This window comes from Convolutriloba macropyga, chromosome 4 (assembly GCF_964194025.1).
Source record: "Convolutriloba macropyga chromosome 4, txConMacr16.3, whole genome shotgun sequence".
In the NCBI taxonomy this organism is placed as follows: Eukaryota; Metazoa; Xenacoelomorpha; order Acoela; family Convolutidae; genus Convolutriloba; species Convolutriloba macropyga.
Genome location: NC_134471.1, coordinates 38,778,673 through 38,802,013, shown reverse-complemented (window position 1 = coordinate 38,802,013; position 23,341 = coordinate 38,778,673). Strand labels below are relative to the sequence as shown.

Here is a 23,341-nt window from a genome sequence, read left to right as displayed (position 1 = left end):
CATGCATGTAACACTACTATGACTTAGTTAATACAACCATTTTCTCTTCAGTGATAATATTTATTAACTACCCAGTTCACTAAATCTTACGTTACCCTGTTCTTTCTTAACTTTCGGAAATTTATGAGGATAGTTTCAATATTTTCCGGAAATGAAACTCGAGCTAGGTAGTTTCTGTAAATTAATCGTTGAAAACATCAGCCTCAATTTTACTGGGGTTCTTAACTCTTATTTAACTATTTTATAAGGAATACAATGGTAAAATATTTTAAGCCCATATAAGGGCAGTGTATTTTAGTAGTTTTAGTTCTACAATCTCCGTGATGAAAAAGAATTATTCAAAATTTTAGGATAGAACTTGAGAAAAAACGTTTGTAGGGAGTAGTTTTTGAAACATTAACTTTAATGATTGTCGATTTGAATGTAAAACTCTTCAAACATTAACGAATTGAACAAACCAGTCAGATTTGACTGAGCGTAAAAAAGACTTATTGTCTTATGCTTAATTTTATGTAAGTTAATTGTATTTTTCTCAGAACGATTTGTAACCAGTAACTGGAAGAAAAGGTGAGACCGGTCCATAAAGCTTCTAATATGCCTTATATTGTGAACATCGTTCTTGACTTTCAAAGATTTATAAAACCATCGGCGCTGCAAAAAGACGTTTGCAAATATAAAAACGTAAACGTTAGTAGTGGATAAAACAAGGAAAACAACCACTAGTAAAATTTGACCCTTTCTCAAACGCTAATCGCGCATGTCGAATAGGGCCAAATTTTACTGCTTTTTGGTTTCCTTGTTTTATCCACTACTACATATTCACTCTAAGTCTAACATTAAATTAAGAAATCGCTTAATTCTAGAAAATGATAATAAGCTCGTTTGCAAATTCAGCCTGTTACAACCAGTAGCATTGAAACAACCAATAGCTTGTAACAACCAGTAGCTCGTAACAAAAATATAGCTTGTAACTCCTGTAACTAATCTTCATTCTGATTGGCTAGTCAGTAACGCGTAACAGGTTACTTCACAAAGAATGTTCTAGGATAATTCTCCATGTGGGGACCTTTATACTCCACGGCACTTTTTGGCCATTCACCATGGCTTTCGCCTGGCTACACAAAATATAGCTCTTTGGAACAATAACATTTATTAAACAAGCATTATTAAGGCATAAAAACTAAATAGCAAAACTTGGATATAAAATATACGGATTTTTAGCAATATCTCGAGAACTAAAAAAGGTATCAAATTCAAACTTTTTGAAAAGATAACTATTAGTTGGATACACACTCTGTATGAGAATGAGGTCTGTACGCAAGGAGGTGGAGTGGGGCTACCTTTTTAATTCTATAACAAATCTTAATATGTGGGGGAATTTTTCAAATGTAAATAGCTCCAAAACTGTGGGTTCAAAATTGAGCAAACTTGGCAGTGACTACCACAGGCCTATAATATAAGACATGCAAGAGAGAGGAACTAAATCGGACAGATACTTTTTGAGATAATGAGATTTAAATTTCAGATTGCAACAAAATTTAGTAATGAATGTTATCTTCTCTTCCAAATAAATCTTCAAATATAAGTTCTTCGACTCCAGTGTTCTGGTCATTGACATAAATGCTGGAAAGGTAAACTCAAAATTCCCCCTTTGAATATTCACCAGATTAGTGGAGAAAAATTAAAGCTATTTTAAACATTTCTCACAAATTTCTTTCAGTTCATTTTTTGTGCATAATTTTCAAGATATTTGAGTTATAGTCGAACTAATTCACATTTGAGTTATAGTCTGACTTCATGTACTGTTAATGGTTGCTAAATATGAAAGAAAGCTGATTTTACATATTTTTTTCATTTTAAAAAATTAACTTTTCCAAAAATGAAAAAATTTATAAAATTTCAAAATAAGAATGAAATCCCTCTTTTAAGAGCGAATCACTCTTTAAGACCAAAATCGCCCTATCGGAGTGATGCCCCAGTACAAAATCAATATTTATCGCGCTTAAAGAGTGATTTCCCTCTTTTTAAATAAATTTTAAAATTATCTAAATTTTTTAATTAAATTTTTTTATTTTTTTTTTACTTTTCTATGTTTTTTATATTAAATTATCTATACTCTTCAATAAATTTATATTCCCTTTTACTTTTTCTATATTTACTCCATTATTAATAAGAAATGATACAAAATTATAATATTTACACGAACAACTTTCCCCAGTTTGGCCAATAACAGATCTAGGAACCAGTTCCACTGATCCACGTAGTGGCAACTTTGTTGATCTGGGATCTGCTGATCGCTCTGTTAAATTTCTACTAAATCCTCTAGTTAATTCTACATCTGGGTGTTGTTTCTCTACATGAGCTCTTATCCCATCATATCTCACAACAGATGGACAATATAGACAATTAATTTTAGCTGAAGTACAATTTCTACAAGTATATTTACTCTCATCAAAATCAGTTAGTGGTTTTACAGAATTACATTTTTTACAACTTCTAGTTAAAACTTTGGTGTTAAAGTTAGAGTTAGGGGTAGAGTTAATGCTGAAATTAGAGTTAATGCTAGAGCTAGAGCCAGAGTTAGAGCTAGAGTTAGAGTTAGAGCTAGAGTTAGAGTTAGAGCTAGAGTTACAGTAAATACTAGAGCTAGAGTTATATACAGATTCATCTTTAAAAGAACAATCAGTTTTCATACAAATACCACATAATATTTTATCACCACATACACATTTACTAATTTTATCTTCATGATATATCTTGATGATGAAAAAAGAAAAGCTAAATTAAAAGGGAGTCCACATTTATGACTACACTCTAAACATTTTATAACCATTTACAATTGGTCAAAATCTGTCAAGCAGTTTCACTGATCATGAATTTAGCCAATATTTCAATTAAATCTCTAGTATTATTTTTAGAGAGGATACATTTAGCTAAATATTCCTTTCCTAACGTATTGAGTGTATTAGTTTTATATCTTTTATCTAATATCTCTAAGGTCTAATTCTCTTTATCTCTAACAAAATTTATAAATTCTTCTCTAAATTCTTCATTTTTTCCATATAGACTGCTTAAATAACTTCGTTCCTCTTTATTTAAAATTCCAGTCTCTTTATTTATATATTCTCTTTGTAGCTTTTCGATAAACTGTTTTCTTTGCTGTGTTGCTCTAAATAAAATATCACTTGCACTCGTTGCGACATGTCTAGCAGTTTTTACTGTTGTATCAGGACTCTTATAAATATATATCATAAAACATGTACCTATAATTCCTAACATAGTTTATGCTAACCTAAAACCATCAGATTTAGCCATTTCTTGTGTTAAAACATCATTCTGTATTTTAATACCTTTTAATGTAAGAAGTTTTTTAAAGTAGAACTGATAATTATCTTGATTAATAGTAATTCTATCTGTAGCATTTATCATGAGTGGTTTCATATATGCTATAAGTTTATTTTTATCTTCACTTTTTAATTTATCTTTTAAAGTAAGAGCTTTTAAATCTAGGAAACCCACTCTCGAGTCATATATCATAGTTCTATTCTTATCAAAAATAATAAAAGTATTCTCTTTCCTATTATATTTAATTATACCATAACGAAGTTCATCTGACATTCCGTCTGTACAATTATAATAGTTACTATTTAACTCATTAACTATTTTATTGAAGTTAAGTTCACATTTATATATTTCATTAAAATTTTTAAATAGATCAGCTCCATTATAAGTTTTTAAATAAACAGTATCGCAAATCATTCTTGCTGTATTAATTATTTGAGCTGGTTTATGACACGTTATAATCATTTGAATATTTTAATGTCTTCCTTCTGAGAAATAATATGCTATATCTTGATTTAACTTATCACCCATATCATCAAGTACTATTACACTATCTTTGAATTTAGACTTTTTTGATGTGATCATATTTATATCGCATGTATTAAATCCAATATAAAACTCACCAGTCTCAGGATCTATCCAATCTCTGTCATCTTTACATACTATGATTATATTTTTAGCTTGATCGGTGAACGAACTTCGTTCGTGGTTTACCAAACTTGGTTTTGGTTTACCAAACTTGGTCGTGGTCTTGGTCTTTTTTTTAGTTTTGGTTTTGATCGGTGCAACCGCTTCGCGGATCTATGTATACTTTTCAATATTGTCTAACAAAATATTATTTACCTGTTCCAGTTCCACCATAAACAATAGTATATAATGGTGACTTTTCATATTCAAATCTAACTAGACTCCTATTAATAAATCCACCAAAGCTTTCTTCTAGGTTTGTATATTTAATTGGTATTGAATCATATATTATATAACAAATTCCAATTAAGAAAAGAAAAATTATAACTGCGCTACCTGTCTCCATTTTTATACCTATTAATTATGCTTATCCTATTTTTTGAGGAATTCAATAATAAATATAATATTGATAATAATGCTATGAGTGATATCAGAATAAAATATATAGGAAAAGATATAAGTCTAACACCAATTGAAATTGTAATGAGAGATCAAACTCCAGATAACACAAGTGAACCTAACGTCAACATTATTGTGAATCTACATCCAACTGATGGTACACATTGGGTTTTAGTTATAAGAAGAGAAGGTGGTCCTGTGTATTACTTTGATAGTTTCGGTGTAGAAACCCCGTCATTACTGTTAGAAGAATATGTTGATCTAGGCTCTAATGAGAGAATACAACAATATGATGAATCTTATTGTGGTGCATATTGTCTATACATGATCTATCTTATTAATAGAGGATTTAGAATTAACAATGCTTTGAATATTCTAGTTAATCAATGTAAATATCCAGAAATATATAATGAGTGTTTTTGTTTAGGTTGTAGTAAAGATCTACGAAGTAGCTTTGCTAATAATGATAATGTTAATGATAAGGTTAATGATAATTATAATGTTAATGATAATGTTAATGATAATCATAATGATGATGATAATGATAGTGTTAAAGATAATGTTATTGATAAAGATAATGATCTACGAGGTAGTTAATGATAATGATAATGCTAATTATAATGTTAATGATAATGATAATGATCTACGAAGTAGCTTTGCTAATAATGTTAATGATAACGATAATGTTAATGATAGTGATAATAAAAATGTTAATGATAATAATAATGTTAACATCAAAGGGATAAAACTAACAACAAAGAATGTCTTTGTAACAAGATCTCTGTAAACATAAATGAAGATCTACAATCATGGCTAAATGATGATAATATAATTACAGAAGCTACACTCCCAGAGAACTTTAGATGTATAATATCTGGTCCTAAGGAATGCCGCAAGACATTCTTATTAAAAAAAACTAATTCTGGCAAGAATATACTTTGATAAGCTATACATCATTGGTCCTACTTGTGATCAATATGAAGGTGTAGAGAGTTATAATGGACAAAGTCGCAACTCTGTTGACGATAAAGCAGATGTAGAGTTTGTTAAAGATATAAAAGATTTACCCATTCCCGATCAACTACCCAAAGACTTGAAAAAACTAATAATATTCGTTGGTGTTAGAGCCAAAAAAACCAGTTATTAATGAATACCCTTGTAGAGGTAGACATAATAATTGCAATATGATATATCGTAATCAAAATCTATTCACAATAGATAGACAGAGTGTTAGAAAGAATTGTAATCTATTTATTTTATTTGAACAAAGAGGTAAAGTCCTCATATCTATATATCAAGATTTCTTTAGTAATGTTGAACTTAGTTATAATGATTTTGCTAATATATGTAATAAGGTATGGAAATAGCCATATAATTACATTGTCATTGATATAACTAAAAGTAAAAACTATTACTGGTAAACAAAGAATTAATTGGGATCGGAGAGTTTTGTAATTGAGTTTTTGTTTATGTTTATGTTGATATCTATATATATATATATATATATATATATATATATATATATATATATATATATATATATATATATATATATCTACACCAGATGCAAAGTAACACTCAATACATCGCCATTAAAGTCTATAGGTCTCCCATGCTCATCTTTAATATGAAACTCTATATATTCTGTTCTATCTTTAGTTACATTTTGATACAAGATATTAGTTGGTATAATGTTTATCAAGTAACCTGGTGGTTCTGTTAGAGTAAAAGTATATAGTATGTCTTTGTTATTCCCATTATCTTTAACACCAGATATCACATTACAATGAATGTTAATAGTATTAAAACCCATAATATCAACAATTTTCTGTGATGTATATTTACCTTTTTTATAAACTGTTTTTCTTAATCCTAGTAATGGGGCTGTTGAATTTTCTGTCAAAGTTAACTGCAAATTGCTTTATTTCCATTAAACTTTTCATTGTTTTCTTATCAGGTTCTATTATAACATTACCATTAGTTTCTTCTTTTATTAATTCTGCTATTTCGATTAATTCTTATGCACCTGGTATAGCAGCTAAAATATGGGTATCTGACCATGTTTCACCTTGGGTATCATATAAGAATTGATTGTTCCTTCTATTCACATTAAACACTGAATTATAAACAAATAATCTAATTAAATCTAATTTTGATGAGTTAAGTATAGGTTCACTAAAGTTAAACTTTTCTGTTGGCTTTATCATTCTAAAATTAAATGTATGCTCTTCTTTAGTTTTAGTTGAAGCATCATGTATCTTTTGTAGTTCATATAGAATTAAGTTATCTGTCATTTTTTATATTCAAATTTTAGATTATATTTATGATGAAGGGGCCTACGGCCCTGGTTTCCCAACATGGGCGAAGCCCGATAGTTGTAATTATAGCTTTGGTTATAGTCTTAGTTATAGTTATAATTATAGTTATAGTTATAGTTAAAGTTAAATTTTTGGACTATAAAAATGAACTTTAATTTGGATACAGTTTATGGTTATAATAATGATATAAACAAAAGTAAGATTATAAAACATAAACCTAATAATCTAGCAACAATAAATACGGTTAATACTAATATTAATATCATTCTCAATAGAGAAGCGAATCAATTAAATTTGCATGATTCGTATCTAGAGATAGAGTTTGGTGTATCAGATGATGCTGGTGGTGTATTTGCTAATGATGCTAATATAAGATTAGTTAATTATTGTATGATGGCAATGTTTAGTTCATTTAAGCTTGAAACTAGTGGTGGTAGGACTATTGAACATATAGATCATTGTCATCCTAATCTATTGATGTATAAGTTATTAACTAGTACTGATGATGAATATGAGAGTGGGTTTGTTAGAAATATAGATAATAGGAATAGTCAACTCAAAGGTGATCATGTTGCTGCAGAAAGAGGTCATATGTATATGATGGATAAGATGAGAGATCTATTTTGTTTCGTAAATTGATTTAGAAAAGATTATATATGGTGTAAGATTTAAAATAATATTAAAAAGAAATAATAATGACAGAGCTCTCTATAGAATTAATGCTAATCCTGGTGCAGTTGCTAATGACGCTAATATGGAAATTAGAGATATATCATGGTGTGTGCCCAGTATTGATCCTAGTAATGACAACAGAATTATTGTGCAAAAGGGTTTAAGTAAAAAGAATAATGTAGACTTTAGCTTTTATGAAAGGAAAACATTTTATAAGAATGTACCCAATGCTACTAACTTTTTGTTTGATCTTGGTATGGAAAGTGGTATGGAAAGACCACAATATATAACAATTGGTTTTGAAAATAATGATGTTAATGAACAAACTCATGATGCAAGTACATTTCATATAATGAATGTTACTGAATGTTATTGTAAGATTGGTAGTGAGCTTTATCTAGGATAGAATGAATATAAATTATAGTACTAATATTTATAATGAGGCTTTTTAAGAGATTGTTAGCTTTAATAAAGATTAAAAAGGGTTACCACATAATAAAAAACCATATATAAATCAAAGAACATTCAAAAGTAGTTATAGATTATATGTATTCGATACTAGATATCAAAGTGATCATATAGGTCCACAACCAATACAACTTAGTTTTAAATTTAGTGCTGCAGTTGCAGATGTTATATGTCATGCATTAGTATTAACTAGAAAGGTTGTTAGTGTTAATAGTGATGGTAATAAGATGGTTGATATTGTATCATAATTATAATTATAGTTAATGACTTAATCAACGACTAAATCAATGACTAAATCAATGACCAAATCAGTGGTTAAATCAATGACTAAATCAATGATAATCAAACTATTTCCTACTAGTCTTAACAAAACCTTTATCATAAATAGTTTCCAGTTTCTTTTTATTATCAGAGTCAATCCCTTAGCTTCAAGTTCAGTTTTAGGCTTTGGCTTAATCTTAGCCTTAGGTAATGGTTTAGCCTTACGCTTAGAATTAATAAAAACAAAAAGATTATACTTTTTAACTTCCATTATTTTTTATCTACAGAAATGAGTCTTTTAAATAAGTTCAAAACTAATTCTTATTGTGTTGGTGGCAGACATTACAGTGGTATTAATAATATAAGTGGAGCCATTACTTCAAAAGGTACTAAAACATTAAGAGGATCCTGCACTAAATGTAGAAGGAATAAATCAATGAATGTATCTGATGGAACAATGGAAGCTGAGGGATTGAAAGATTTCTTTAAAAGTGTTGGTAAAGCTACAGTTAACTTTGGAAAGAAAGTTGCTAACAATCCTGTAAGAGCATTAGAAATAGCAAGTAAAATAGGAAGTGGAGCTGCATCTAGAAACCCTAGAGCTGCTTTATCAGCCACACCTGATTTAATTAAATTTGCAACTGGTGGTGAATGTATAAAGGTAGTACAAAAAGGAAGAGGTTTATACTTAGGTACGAAGAAAATTTAGTTATGGCTAAGGTTAAGACTAAGACTATAGTTTCAGTTAAAACTCTATATCTATCTCTAAATATTAATACTCATATTATTATTACTAAAAACATTGCTATTACTAAACACTAATAGCTTTAATCTAAAAAAACACCTAACTTATTTTTTTTATCAACGGAGTTGCGGCTTCGCCGATTCTTCTTATATTCTTCATATACCTTGTTTAATTCATTATATTCATCATTATCTATTTTATTATCTTTCATTGATTTATTATATAGTTTATTAAACTTGTCGCTAAACTGTTTACTTAAAATATACATTTGTGAGGACTTTATAATTTTTTTTCGTATTTTAGTATTAATTGTTTTTGATAATGAACCACCAACAGTTGCTGTAGCCAAAGCTGTTGGTATATAACAAGGTATTCCCCAATAGTGTTTCTGTTATCTCAGCTGCGTTAATATAACTTTTTTATCTACTTAACTTCTTATTATAGTTAATAGTTTCAGTTTCTTAATAGTTTCTTATATCTTTTATAAAGTTAATATTGTTGTTAAATTTATTATTAGTTTGAATCTTTTCGTTTATTAATCGTTCTGATACTGATGACAAATCTGGATATAGTATTCCCTCACTCGGTGCTGTTGGATTGGTCATGGACTCCGTCATAGCTTTGCTTATATTCATTAGTAAAAATTCTTTCTATTTCTTTCATTATATCTTCTTGTTTATAACCATAATGCATCTCAAGTCTTGCTTGCTCTTTTTATCAACTAAGGTAATTTTTAAAAGCATAGCAATTATATTTTGTACTTTAATTTTCTCTGAGATTCATTGTACTCTTTCATTTCTCTTAGACCGTTAGTAAACATATCATCTAAATGTATGTTAGTAATATTTTGATTAAACTTATTATTATCAAATTCTTGTTTTAATTGATTATATTTAGAGATAGTATCAGCAGCAACTTTAACAGTATTTGTGACTTCATTTGCTGATTAATTAGTTCATCATCAACTGGTGTTTCATTTAGTTGTAATGTTTTAGTTGTGACTTTATCAAATTCACCTTTTCATAGCTCAGTTATGTTTTTACTTAAAATGTCTATTTTATTATTAGAAGATAATAAGTTATTATCACAATACTCTTTGTTAACAACATCTTTTTCATCTATCGGAGTATGTACATTTGTAATTTTATAGGTATCCTCCATATCAATATTATCATTATCTTCTAGTAATAACCCAGGAGCCATACTTAGTGTTAAATTGTTTGTTGATTGATGATACCAGCGCCCAGTGTATCTATTTGATTGGTTCAATCTATTTCTTGTCATCTTTGTATTTGTTTACAAAAACAACTCTATTTAATGATTTTAAAACTTTATTATTAGATTAAAACTCAAACTCGGATTTTAATAATTCCTGTTCGTAATATTTACCTTCTATTATCTCACCATTAATATCTTCTATTTTATATGTTGGTGGTTGTGTTTTTAGAACTTCATTAACTTTAAATAGTTCTGTATTCCAATTAGAAGTGTAACCTTTAGAAAAGATATTACGTTTATCTGCATTTCTAACATAATCACCAACTTTAAATTTTGCTGTTGCTTTGGTAGATTTAACATAGTATTTAACTTTATCAGGATTATTAGAAGCATCAACTGGTGTTATATTAATTGTTGAATGAATGTTATTGTTATTGTTTATGACTTCATCATTTATTATATTTACCCAATTACCATCGCCATTGATGAACATTGGTTTATTAATTATATGTAATAAGGTTCTATTAAATTTCTCTATGAACACAGCCTTTAAATCACTATAAGTAGAATATAGTTTTGTTTCATATTCTTTAAGTAAAGATTTAAATGTTTTATTGTAAAACTCACTACATCTATCTACCCATAACTTTTCTGGTTTTCGAATTTCAGAAGCACCCTGTGGATTTTCACTTAATACTATTTTAAAACCATTAGTTATAGATAAACCAGATTTATTACTTAATGGAATAGCCCATGCAAATTTTGTTAATATATCTATAACAGTTAATATAAACTTATAATTACTATTGTATTTACTTAGAGATGACTTATCAATTAAATCAGCTGACCATGTTTCATCTTTATATAATGGTATTATTCTTTCTCTTCTAAACTTTGTTATTTGAGGACTGTGTACTTCTTTAGCTAATTGTTGTTGTTGTTTTTCCATCGTTATTTATTTACCATAGTTAAAAACAAAATTATCTAGTTGCTCTTGATTAATAATATTCATAGATAATAGTTGCTTAGATATATCTAGCATTTCATCATATAATCCACCATGACCAGCTTTTGTTTCTAGTATTAATAATTCTAGTCTTTCTACAAAGCATTAAAATGGCAACTTCGTTGATTATTTGGGTTGGGGTTGCTATTTAAACCCCTGCCAAATACATCATCTTTTACCCCCATTATACGTTTTATTGTTCTATATCTAGCGCTTTTCTTACCCTCTTTTCCTACATCATATCTAATATCCTTTAAAACCTTTTAATTTTGTTTTCATCTTCCTCAATATTATCATCATATGTTACATTTGATTTGGTAAGAAAACCAGTAAATCCTTCTGAAAACACATATACATTACCCCTAACTAAAATTGCACTCTGCTCTAGAGTTATATTAACACCATTCATTTTATATCTCCTAGTAGGTAAATCTACGAGTTCTAATTATAATTGAGGATTAGTTTGAGCCCCTATGTCATGAAGAAGTTTGGCTGTCTTTGATTCAACAAAAACTGGTGCTATATCTTGAGTTTCCTTTATAGTCCCCTTTAGCGTTTCGTTAATCTTGGAAGTGTTTTCACCGATCCGAGAAGCAGTTTCATTAAACTGGAAACCAACTTGCTGGATCATTCTAGTTTGTTTATCTAACTCTTGATTTTGCCAATCTATTGCTCTTAATGTTTGTTCATTTAATGCTAGATTGTGTTCATTGTGGGCTAGCTTTCACTGTTTGCATTTAAAGTTTTAGTTAAAGGATCAAATAAGTCTCCTATGTCACCATAATATTCTTGTTGTTTTAAGTTTATCTAGCTTAGTCATTTTTTATTTATAAAAACATTGTTATACTAAGTAGGTAGGTCATTATATAATCTAATAGCAGCTTCAATAAAGTTTCTATCTTCCTTAATTGTTAATTCTTTAATACTCTTCATTATTACCTCTAATGATTCTTTAAACAGGGATGGGTCTGCTTGGTAGATCTTATTTATTAAATCTCTTTTAAATAGAAATAGATTATCATCATGGGGATAGCTTTTGATGTTATTTACGTAGAATTTTTTATCATCGAATGTATTTAAACTAATCTTACTTGTTTTTGTTGTTGTCATGCTATCCCCAATTTTTTGTATTTTACTTTCATGTACAGTTCTCTAGGTGTTATACATAACTGCATCATAATACTCTTTATATTTAGCGTTGTTCTGCTTCTTTACACCTTTCTCCTTAGTTTTATTTGCGTAATTTTTAAAACTATATGCCTTTGGTGTTAGGGCCACAAACTCTTCAATAATCTTACTCCCCAATTCATGTTTGAATTTCCCGGGGACTTTATTATTGGTTTCGAATGGTGGTTCTAGATTACTTAAGTCCATATGATCATTATCGACACTACCTTCACTATAACTTAATACGAAACTATCCGTATCCATATAGTGAAGTGTTAGGTCTTTGAGAGATGGTTGTAGAATATTATAAAATACATTATACATATGTAATTTACTTAATTCTAAGATAGTAACGCCTATATATTCTGGAGAATCATATTCTATTTTTTTCTTTATATATTCAATTTGGCTATAATCTCTATATCTAGTTATATTCTTAAATGTTGGTTTAATTATACTTTCCATTATCTTTTCTTCATCGTGTAAGAATTTACTTTGAAGGAAGTGTAGGGGATTCATGCACATTCTTCCATATAGGGAGTTGTTCATTAACTTCTTTACATCCTTCTCTGCTTCAGTTTTAGTTGTTGCTCTTTTATTAGTATTGTTTTGTATATAATCTCTACATATATAATCTTGTTTAAAATTAATTACTCTATGTATTTTAGTAACTTGTACACCCATCTTAACTTAGAACTTTAACATCCTATAATGAACCATGTATTCTGTTTTGATGTTTTGGTCTAAGATTAATTTCTCTGATCTTGCTTTGCCTCCATCTCTTTCTCGATATCCCAATTCATTATCGTTTATCTTTCTCTTATTAGGCATTAATGCTGACTGTTCTGTTCTCTCTTTACAACTATTAGTATAATCAATATCACAAACTATATAGTAACCATGATCACTATCATCTGGAGAATTCAATATTGTATCGAGGAACCCGCTTCGCGGATCTAGAGTAGTAGTAGTAGTAGTAAATTGGAAGTCCTTACAAGGTAGTTTTTGCATCATTGCATAACCATATAGGTTGTTAGCGTCTATGTACCATATGGACTTACAATCACTGTTATTAATATATCTCTCACCCATTAATCCACATATACCACCTCTCTTTGCTCCAACAAAATCATCTAACATTTGTTTATCTTGTAATGTATCTAATGTAACACCACTTGACATTAACAAAAACAATCAAAACTATAACCTGGTAGACTAACGTAATGTTGTGGATTGAGCATGAATTCTTTTAACATATCATTCATGCAATAGTCTGATATTTCGACAACATTCTGTAAATACTCTATAGTTAGATCTTTTCTGGTTTTATGACTTTTTTCATTATTAAAGTTATCTACTTCTTCTTGTGTTGGTAATTTTTTATGTAGTGAAGTGAGGATTTGAAGTCGTCTGTTTTTAAAATACCTATAACTTCATCATACGAGTCCAAACCAACGTATTCATATGGATATAATGTTTTAGTTTTACATCCGTATATCTTCGCCATTTGATCTAGAGGCATAGCTAAGACGTTATAACTATCTAAGAATTTGAGACAACCGATGCTAAACATCTTAAACTTACCAGCAGTTAGTGGTTTGTTATCTACTTTTCTTTTATCATTATTATGTTTAAAGAGTTCACTATATAGTAGATTGAAATCATAACCAAAACCATTATGGAATATTATGGGAATGAAGTTTTGTTTCAGATTACATATTCTACATGCTAGTCCTCTATATTTACCAGTTTCATGACAATGACCTCTTACTTTGTTAATACATGTTTTACTGCAGATATGACAAGTGTTATTAGTTTCATGATATAATTTGTCTTTTTCAATAAAAATCATTTTGTTGCGCTTGAAATTATTCTCAGTTTCTATTTCTAATAGATCACTAGCAAATCTTTTGATACAATCAATACCGAAAAAGTATTTGAAATTACACTGCCAGATGTAACCCACAATTATTGGTATGTGTTCAGCTATTACATACTTACAGCCATTGGTCGTGACTTCAACAATGCAACATTCTATATCAGCAGTTATAATATTTTTTATATTCTGACGTTTGTGTTCATTTATAAAAAAAATTTTTTTCTTCTTAGGACAAACAACCTCGGGTTTGAAAGAGTTGTTACCTTCATGTTTGTTGTATTTAATTTTTGAATCAAAGCAATATGTACATCTATCACAATAATAATATTTAATGTTATTTTTATTTGGTCGATCTAACAAGGTTTCTATGTTTTAAATTAGAGCACAGTGTTCTGTTAGCCCATTCCCCCAAACCAATATTCTGACATCTTTTCTATCTTTATCAAAATCATCCACTGGTTTAAACAATTCTACTTTGCCCCCATCACAAGGTTTGTATATCCAAATATTAGTATTGTACAATTTCTGTATTCTCATTATATAAGCAAAATCATCTTCATTTCGTTGTCGTGCTTCAATTAGATTATTTACATATTTTTTCTCGCTTGTTGCATTATTGAGAAAGCCACTTCGCGGATCGATAGCAGGATATAGCCAACCAGTAATAGCCAGTTGCAAGCAGTTATATTTGGAATTGCGTATATTCAATATTGATTTAGAGTTTTTGAGATCGGGGGGTAAATCTATATAACTACCAATAGATGCTTTAGTTGTTTCAATATTTATCTAAATACTTCTTAATCCTAGAAACTCAAAGTTATAGCCATAACCCTCATATATTTCCTTTTCAAAGTTCAACCATTGAGTGAAGTCTCCTTTTTCATATAATGCGTTATCAATAATATAGTCAGTGTTGAAAAATATTTTAGTAGTTTTAGCTTTTTCTTTGGTTCTCTTTTTGTACTCACACTCAGCTGTGATCTTATATTTAAAACTCTTAACTTTTCTATACTGGTAACAGTTTTTAGTTTCTTCTAAAGAGTTATTAATGGCTTCGTCTATGTCTTCAATGTAATTTCCAGCTTTATCAGTAATATAAAATTCTCTCATGTTCTGCCTAGAGTTTATATAAAAAATCATTCTGTGTTTTCTAGATACTTGCAATTATGACTATATGAATGAGTAGTTAGCGCTATTTTATTCCTAAATTCTTCATGACATTCTTTACACTCATACTTAATTCTGATGTAGATATTATCATCAGTATCTGTTTTAGTTTTGGCTTTAGTTTCAGTTTCAGTTTTAGTTTTAATAATATCCTTAGTATTATTAGCAAAGCTACTTCGTAGATCTTGAGATCTGAGAACGTAATCATCTTCATCAGGATTATACACCTTCTCCAAGATTTCATCTTCCACTTCATCCTCATACGCCTTTCTCGCCTTGTTTAAGTGTTCATCACTTAAGTTATGTTCGACAAATTGTTTCCTTGTTTCAAAGGTCAAATCACAAATATAACGAAAGTTTACGTTTTCTACTTTAGACATTTTTTTATAGACAAAAAATTCGTTTTCGAAAACATACAAATTAAAAATGTCTACATCAGTAAAATGTGGTGGTTGTAAAGATAAATCATGGAGAAAATGTTGTGATAAATGTTTAGGTAGTTTATTTGAATGTTATATCTGTAAGGGTTACTTTAAGAATAGAGATTTAATTAATCATATGAATATGCATTATAATGATCCTAGTCTATATATAACTTGTATTATGTGTAATGAAAATCAACACATCAGCGGATTTAGATTTAAAAATTTTAAGTGTAGATTATATTTTTATTTACATAGATATAGATATACTCATGCCAAAGATAGATTCGAGGAATATGCTGAAAGATTTAACATAAAAGTGTGAAAAAACGAAAAAGTGGTGAATTTGCAAACGAGCTTATTATTATTTTCTAGAATTAAGCCATTTCTTAATTTAATGTTAGACTTAGAGTGAATATGTAGTAGTGGATAAAACAAGGAAACCAAAAAGCAGTAAAATTTGGCCCTATTCGACAAGCGCGATTAGCGTTTGGAGAAAGGGTCAAATTTTACTGGTGGTTCGTTTCCTTGTTTTATCCACTACTAACGTTAAACCAAATTAATTGACATCCCTTAACTTCTAAACTTTTTACTGATGAATATCTACGTACAAGTGCTTCTTCGCTGATGTTACGCATATTGTATGTGTTGATACTGTTGTTATGACTCGAAGAGGAGTCCTGGTATCACACAGGTTTTTTTGGCTGCGGGATATCTGACTTGGACTTTTGTTTCTATTATGTATCTATCATTATGTATCTTTCACTCAATAGCTAGTAATCTCTGCTTGATTTCAAGGTGAGATGTCATTTTGAAAATTCAGAAATTTTGCCCATAACATTCTCTCCTCCCTAGCTACCGGCAACCAAACTCCTAACCCCTTGCTACCCCTCCCCAACTACCTCAAACATCACCACCCCCCCCCCCCCCCCCACACTGAAACCATACCGAAGCGTACTCCGTGCAACCTCCCGCTCTGCCCTCCACATACATCTCTCCCTCTGCCATATATCAGCCACGCCTCATTTCCTTGTTCCACTCCCCTGCATCTAAAAAAAAGAGTTTAAAAAGTCACCAAAATTTTGTCTGCATTGTTAAATACTTAAAATTATAAAATTGGGCAACATTATAAAATTGGGTTTTTGTTATTTCTCTCATTTCATATGATAGTTAATCTGGAAAAATCTAGTTCTAGATGTTGTAATGCACAATTTTTTGAGCAGTCTCCTGTGTTCTGATGCTTATATGTCGCGAAAGTATGGGCTGGATCTCAATCTCAGACATCTTCCGCGCTGATATAGACAAATAAATCCATTCAGATTGCTGAGTTTGGTGGGAGTGAACTTACATTGAAAGATATTACATTCTTCAATGAAATCTGAGCGACGCTTTAGAAAAATTTTGTATATAATTTGTATCTACTTCATGCTAGCTGAGCTTGGACCCGGTCAACAGTAGGACGAATCAAACAAACTACACTGTATTTTGTTTCAACTGAACGACAATTGTATTCACTATCATTGTAAAACACTCTCTAAACATTGCTACTTTGTTACTATATATCGACAAGGAGGCTCGGTAATGTGCGATCGCACATAAAGTTCCGACCCGCTCATCCGAAGTTTTAGCTTTTTGTCTACCAAATGAGGAACAGGTAGAAAAACCCAAAAATTCAAGTATTTTTCAAAAAAAAATTGGTGTATGAACAAAAATATAGCCTCCAAAGCAAATAATTCAGTGGAGTAAAAAAATGATGCATTAGATTGATGAGATTTGCCAATATTAAGAAATCGAGTTTAGACGAACAGTTAAATCAAACAACAACAACAAACAATAATTACATCAAAAACTTTATGTACTTAATAACGAAGTCAACGTAGCGTCAGATAAAACTGCAACTAAGCAAAATTACATGTGGGTCCCCAGAAATGTCATGGGACCAGTCCATAATAAGGCTTAGTAACAATTAGACAGAAAAGAACAAAAACAGTAAAAATAAAAAGTTTGCTTAGTTTTTTGAAAACAATTATTTTCAAAGTAATGAGAGCCATTAGAAATCAACTAAAATATCCCCAAAAATTACGATTATTGATTTTTCTGTAGAAGGGAATTCAGATCTGTCCTTATTCAATTTTTTATGCAATTAATAAAGAACAAAAAGAGAACGTACAAAAATTCAATTATCACTTGCCAGAAAATGCTGTCGAAGCCGTAAAGCCATGTTTTGGCCCTGGAAATATGTTCAATTGCGCCATCTTCAAACACAGATAATGTAGTATGTGGCCTTTCATTATTGAGACTTCGTAACAAGTAGACAAAAAGATATAAACGCAAAATTAAGTACTGCTTTTGGTTTTTTTTTTCGAAATAAAATTGCTACCAAAGTCATGAAAACCATTAATTACAAATAGTTTCGTTTATACGTCCAATGGAAGCTCTTAAGACCCGCAATTCTTCAGAACATGTCTTGCGTCTACAAAAAGAGCGTCGAATATGACAAAAATCAAACTAATATACTTTTTTTTGTGCAAAATCGGTGTCGAAGCCGATTTTTTCACAAAAAGAAGGTCATACCGAAATCTGTAAAATTATCAGATCTTTTGACACCAATCGCTTTTGAAATCTTAAAATCGATAATTTCGTATCAACCTGTAATTGAAGGCACTAGCTAACAAAAAGACAATAAAAAGCAAAGTTGCGAAGCTAAAAAGTTGTTTTTTGTTTTGGAAAACAATTGTTTCAAAGTCATGAAAGCCATCAGCTATCTACTAATATCAGAATATTGGCTCATCTATTTTTGATGAAAGACCAATGAAACTTGTCATTATACAGGAAATTTGATTCGACTCAAACGACAAAGTAAAAACGACAATTAAAGACAAATTTAAAAAATTCAAATAAATTCTTCAGAAAGAAGTGCCGAAGCCGTTAAAACGATAATCTATATCATTCACGGTTTCCATTTGATTAATTGTGACTTATTTTGAAAGCCCGTCCTGTAATATGAGAACTCTCAATAATGTGATAATGTGAAAGAACTAGAAAACGTGAAAAACTGGCAAATATCTAAAAATAAAAAAATCTAAAATTTAGTAGAAACAAAGCCAGAAAACAATAACTTAAGGCTTAAAACCGCAATAGAGATAAAATTGTCCATCAGCAGAAAAAAAGCGTTCTTTCTTTGCTGAAATTTTGCTACAAGTTGACCAATTTAAGAAAAAAAATTATAGAAGAAAAGTTTAAGAAGCCATTATTCATTTTAAAATAAATTATTTTTTCGTCAAAACGACCATAAGCTTTCCACTAAAACAATAAGCTCATTAAATTGGAGCTGTTAAGGAAGTCAATTAAACCTATCGCTCTTGAGCTTTGATTTGGTATATTCTGTTCTTTAATTAACATAAAAAGATCAATTTTTTTAATAAGAACGACTGATTACAATTCGAATTCTTTTTGGATTGTATCTGTCCAAGATCAGTCCAAAACTAGCCCTGCTAATGCTTATTGTCCATCAGGAACACTTAATTTTTCGAATGCTAATGATATGGATAATTTAATAGTCAAAAACTGAAAAAGGAAGTCTGCGTTTTTGATATTCAACGATTAACGTTAGCAAAAGACTGTAAAGATTTACTAAAGAAGCTTATTACTTGCTGTTTTTGATGAAAAAGTCGTAATTTTGAAATATTTAGCCCAAATTTTTGACAAAAACATTAAATCAAAATAATCAAAAATACTTTTTCGTCTTTAGGAACAAATTCAACAACACTCTTCTTAAAAATTTTAACAAATTTTAGCAAAATTGACGAAGAGTTAGGCAAAAATTCCGGAAAATGTGAAAAAAAAACAACGGAATTCACTCTACTTTTGTCAGAAGTTTAAACCTCGATAACTCACTGTAGAAAACGAAAAGGAAAAAAAATCTTTTTGATTCCATATTCTACGCTGGACGAGTTTTCTAATGATACCAGTCTCAACTCTCTACGATGATTATATCGATTGGCGAAAATTGTCTGAACAATAAAAACCCATTTGAGTATATAGTTCCTCCCCCCTCAATAGGGGTCGGAACAATAATGGCATTTTGAGAATCATTGTTGACTTCAAGTAATTAAAGATAACCAAGGCAAAACAAATAATAAAAATGACAGACAGCTGTTCATGGCCAGGCCTCTCACACACTGTGGGACGTAATCAGGCGAAGCATGTCTGTCGGCCCCTCAACTCGGACTGAATTTTCAGCGCATTTTGAGGGATTGCAGGTACTAATTAATTTTGTCGTCCATCTAATGCAAATTTTGGTGACGCCCATTTCAAATGTCGTCGTGTTGAAACGCCCCCAACTGAGCCAGCTTGTAGAGTTTTATCACAGAATCATTTTACTGTAGTGCTTATGATTTGCTATGGAACTTTCATGATAAAGCTTTTTAAAATGGGGAATTTCAGTTGCATTCAAGTCCACAATGTTATTTGTTCTTTACAATGTCAATGACTTAAGACAATGTCATTTTTGAAGAAAAAAAAACTACTCACGCAATATTGATTCACATAGATTCATATTGTTCTTCACTTTACGACCTCTGACATGGTCCTTCGTTTTCCAAGATTGTATTTGTTTGTATGTTTTCTGCAGTAGCTCTTGATGCTGTGGACGTTGCCTACCAGGCATTTGACCGCCAGGCTGTGTATCATGGATCTGGACTGGTGTCTTGCTGGTCATCTTTTGTGACTGTCCAGGTGTCTTGCTCTTTTGACGTCACCCTCTTCCCCTACGACAGTCATAAATGCAACATCACATTTGGACCATGGAATCTGGACAATGCTGTCTACATTATTGGTAAGGAGATTGCTTTATTTATAGATTCCTGTAAATAAGTCACGGTGAATAGTAACTGGGGGGAGGGAGGAGGTGGAAGAGTCGGGTTGATATATTGAGTTTGCTAAAAAAAAGAGCAAGTGAGGACATCCAAGGCTGCTGTCTCTGTTCAAAATAACTCATGTCCCAGTTATTCAACAATGCATATTATGAATTAAAACTGTAATTTTGAAACAGCAAGACTTAACATTGATTTTATAGATGTATTTCAATGGTTAGGAGATGGATGACTTTTTCTCGGTAGCGAAAGAAGAAATGTAACGCAAATCTCACGAAACATCCGAACTGTTGCCAAGGGACAGTTAACATTAAATTTCTTAAATTTTCGAAAGAAAAAAATGCACATTCGCAAAATTTCATTATTGGATCAGAGACATAACTGAATTTTTTTATTCGATATACTGCATTTTTTCAGAATTTGAAGTTTTCTAAAAGTGAGGCATTTTGAGGAATAATGGCAATTTCTGGATTATGTTTTTGAGACTATAATTGCCTCAGATATTTTAATTAGGTAAAAAATATCAGTTTAAAGACACAAAGGTTTTCAAATATGTATAGCCAAAATTCTGAGGTTTACGTCTATGACAAGCAACCCTTGATTTCTATTGCTCAATTGCTGATAAGATCTCAGTTCAACTTCTTTGATTTTATATTCTCAGAATTTATCAGCGTCAAGTCATTAAATGCGATATTATTTTCGAGTTTCGAGGGCGACAAAAATCAACACTATTTTTCTTTGCAGCCAAATCGTCGGTAATTGCATGATAACTTTGAGTTTCTTAATTCTTGAAGTTTGATATTGAGCCGAAAACTCATATTCTTATTCAAAAAAGAATGTTTTTTGTAGTAGAGACAGTCCCGATCTCCACCAGTTTCAATATTCCAGAAATATTTTATTGATACATTTTTTTTATAACTGCCCAACGGTGCGTCATTCATTTCCTGCATTTTATGATTTAATTGTTCCGACCCACATGTGGGGGGAGGAACTATATACTCAAATCGGTTTTTTTTGTTCAGACAATTTTGGCCGTTCGAAATATTCATCGAAGAGAATTGAGACTGGTATCATCAGAAAGCTCGTCCAGCTTAGAATATGGAACTAAAACGATCTTTTTAATTTTCGTATTTTACGGGGAGTTAACGAGGTTTAAACTTTTGAGAAAAATAGAGTGAATTCCCTTGTTTTTATTCACATTTTCGGTAATTTTTGACCAAATTTTTGTTAATTGTGCCAGCTTGTTAAAATTTTTCAAAAATCAATTGGTTTTACGTGAATGATAGAGAAGGCTCACCAACTCGTTTTAATCGAGCTTTTTCGTAAACATTTCTTCTAAATTTTTCGAATTTGATACGTTTTTAACTCAAAAAAGACTCCAAATAAGCTTTGTTTCCTACTTCGTTTAAATTTGCGAAAAGTAGACGCATCTGCTGTCACAATCTTTGAAAAATCCTACAAAAATAGCTATACATCCGTTTCCTGTAGGCGTTTTCTGGAATTCAATTTTGCCGGATTGCTGAAAAATAAAACTAAAAATTGAGTTGAAAAATAAAACTAAAAATACAAAGTGCATGATTTGTTTTTGGTTTATTGAAATATTTCATTTAATAAATGATCTATTTTGCAAAAATTTGAACTAATTACTTGTTTTTGTTAGACACTGAGAAAAATCAGGGCTAGGGGTCAACTCATCATGGATTCCTAAAATGAATAATTATTCTGATAATTTAAGGGCGCGGTCTTTTTCAAAAACTTTTGCGCAGTTTTGTTTTTCTATGTTGATTACTGACATGAATTATTTCGAATCCAGGCCCAATCAATGACTATCATTCTTATTTACAACAAAATGAGGCCATATGAATATATAGTTTGTATTCAGAGAAAAGCTCATAGTTTTTATATCTTAAAAATGTGTTTTTGTAGACTCTAAATGATTTCTTTTTGTTTTGCATTCGTTTATAAAACTTTTTGCAGCTACATTACCACGTTTTATTTTTTATAGATTCAAATGGATTCTTAAAGAGCTGCAGGTTAGCTTATACAATGCCTTCAATTATTATCTATTGCCTCTTATGACTTTGAAGGTATTTATTTAAGAGAATGTTAGTGAAGTTTTGAATTTTGTCAACTTTTAATCTTTTTTGTCCACATGTAGCTTAGTATGAATTTATACAAGACAAATTATTTTCCAAGCGGAGAAAAATTTAATTTTTTTGGTTTATTTTCAAGTTAATTTTTTGCCTTGTTACTATGAATTCTGATGAAAGTTTTGTGAATTTTTGCATGTTTTCCTGTATTTGAGGTAGTTATTCCCTTTTCAAATAATCATATTATTTATAGATCCAATATGCATTGAAGAAGTGTTCAAAAACTTTTTGAATGACTTCCGTGAATTGCTGATAGGTTTAACGACCACGAAGCTGTTCTCTCAAAAGAAGCTGTTCCTGGATTTGTGTCTTTGCCTGTAATTGTGGTTCTTTTGTTTTCATACGGCCTATCCCTGCTAATCAAAAGACCTAATTGACGTTTAAATGAATCTATTTACTAATTTTGGATTAGAGCTAAAAATTTTGATGACTTTCAATTAATTTTTTTAGGAAAACATTTTTGTTTTTCTCAGTTTTTGCATATTTTCCTGCATCTGGGATTGTTATTTGTTCTCTTTTCAACTTATCACACCAAAGATAATTCCAAATGGCTTTAATGAATTTTG

The 23,341-nt window shown here is 30.1% G+C and overlaps 1 protein-coding gene across 3 annotated transcripts in view; it reads left to right on the top strand.

The window, feature by feature from the left end:
- The window catches only part of LOC142338423 (neuronal acetylcholine receptor subunit beta-3-like), a 32,785-nt gene that overhangs the window by 3,903 nt on the left and 5,541 nt on the right, over positions 1-23,341 (top strand). For 2 of the 3 annotated variants that reach the window (XM_075388180.1, XM_075388178.1), the window contains one exon: positions 20,385-20,588. In XM_075388180.1, the coding sequence (XP_075244295.1) occupies positions 20,385-20,588 (204 nt within the window). The remainder of the gene's footprint in view (positions 1-20,384; positions 20,589-23,341) is intronic. The other variant, XM_075388181.1, reaches the window with a different exon arrangement.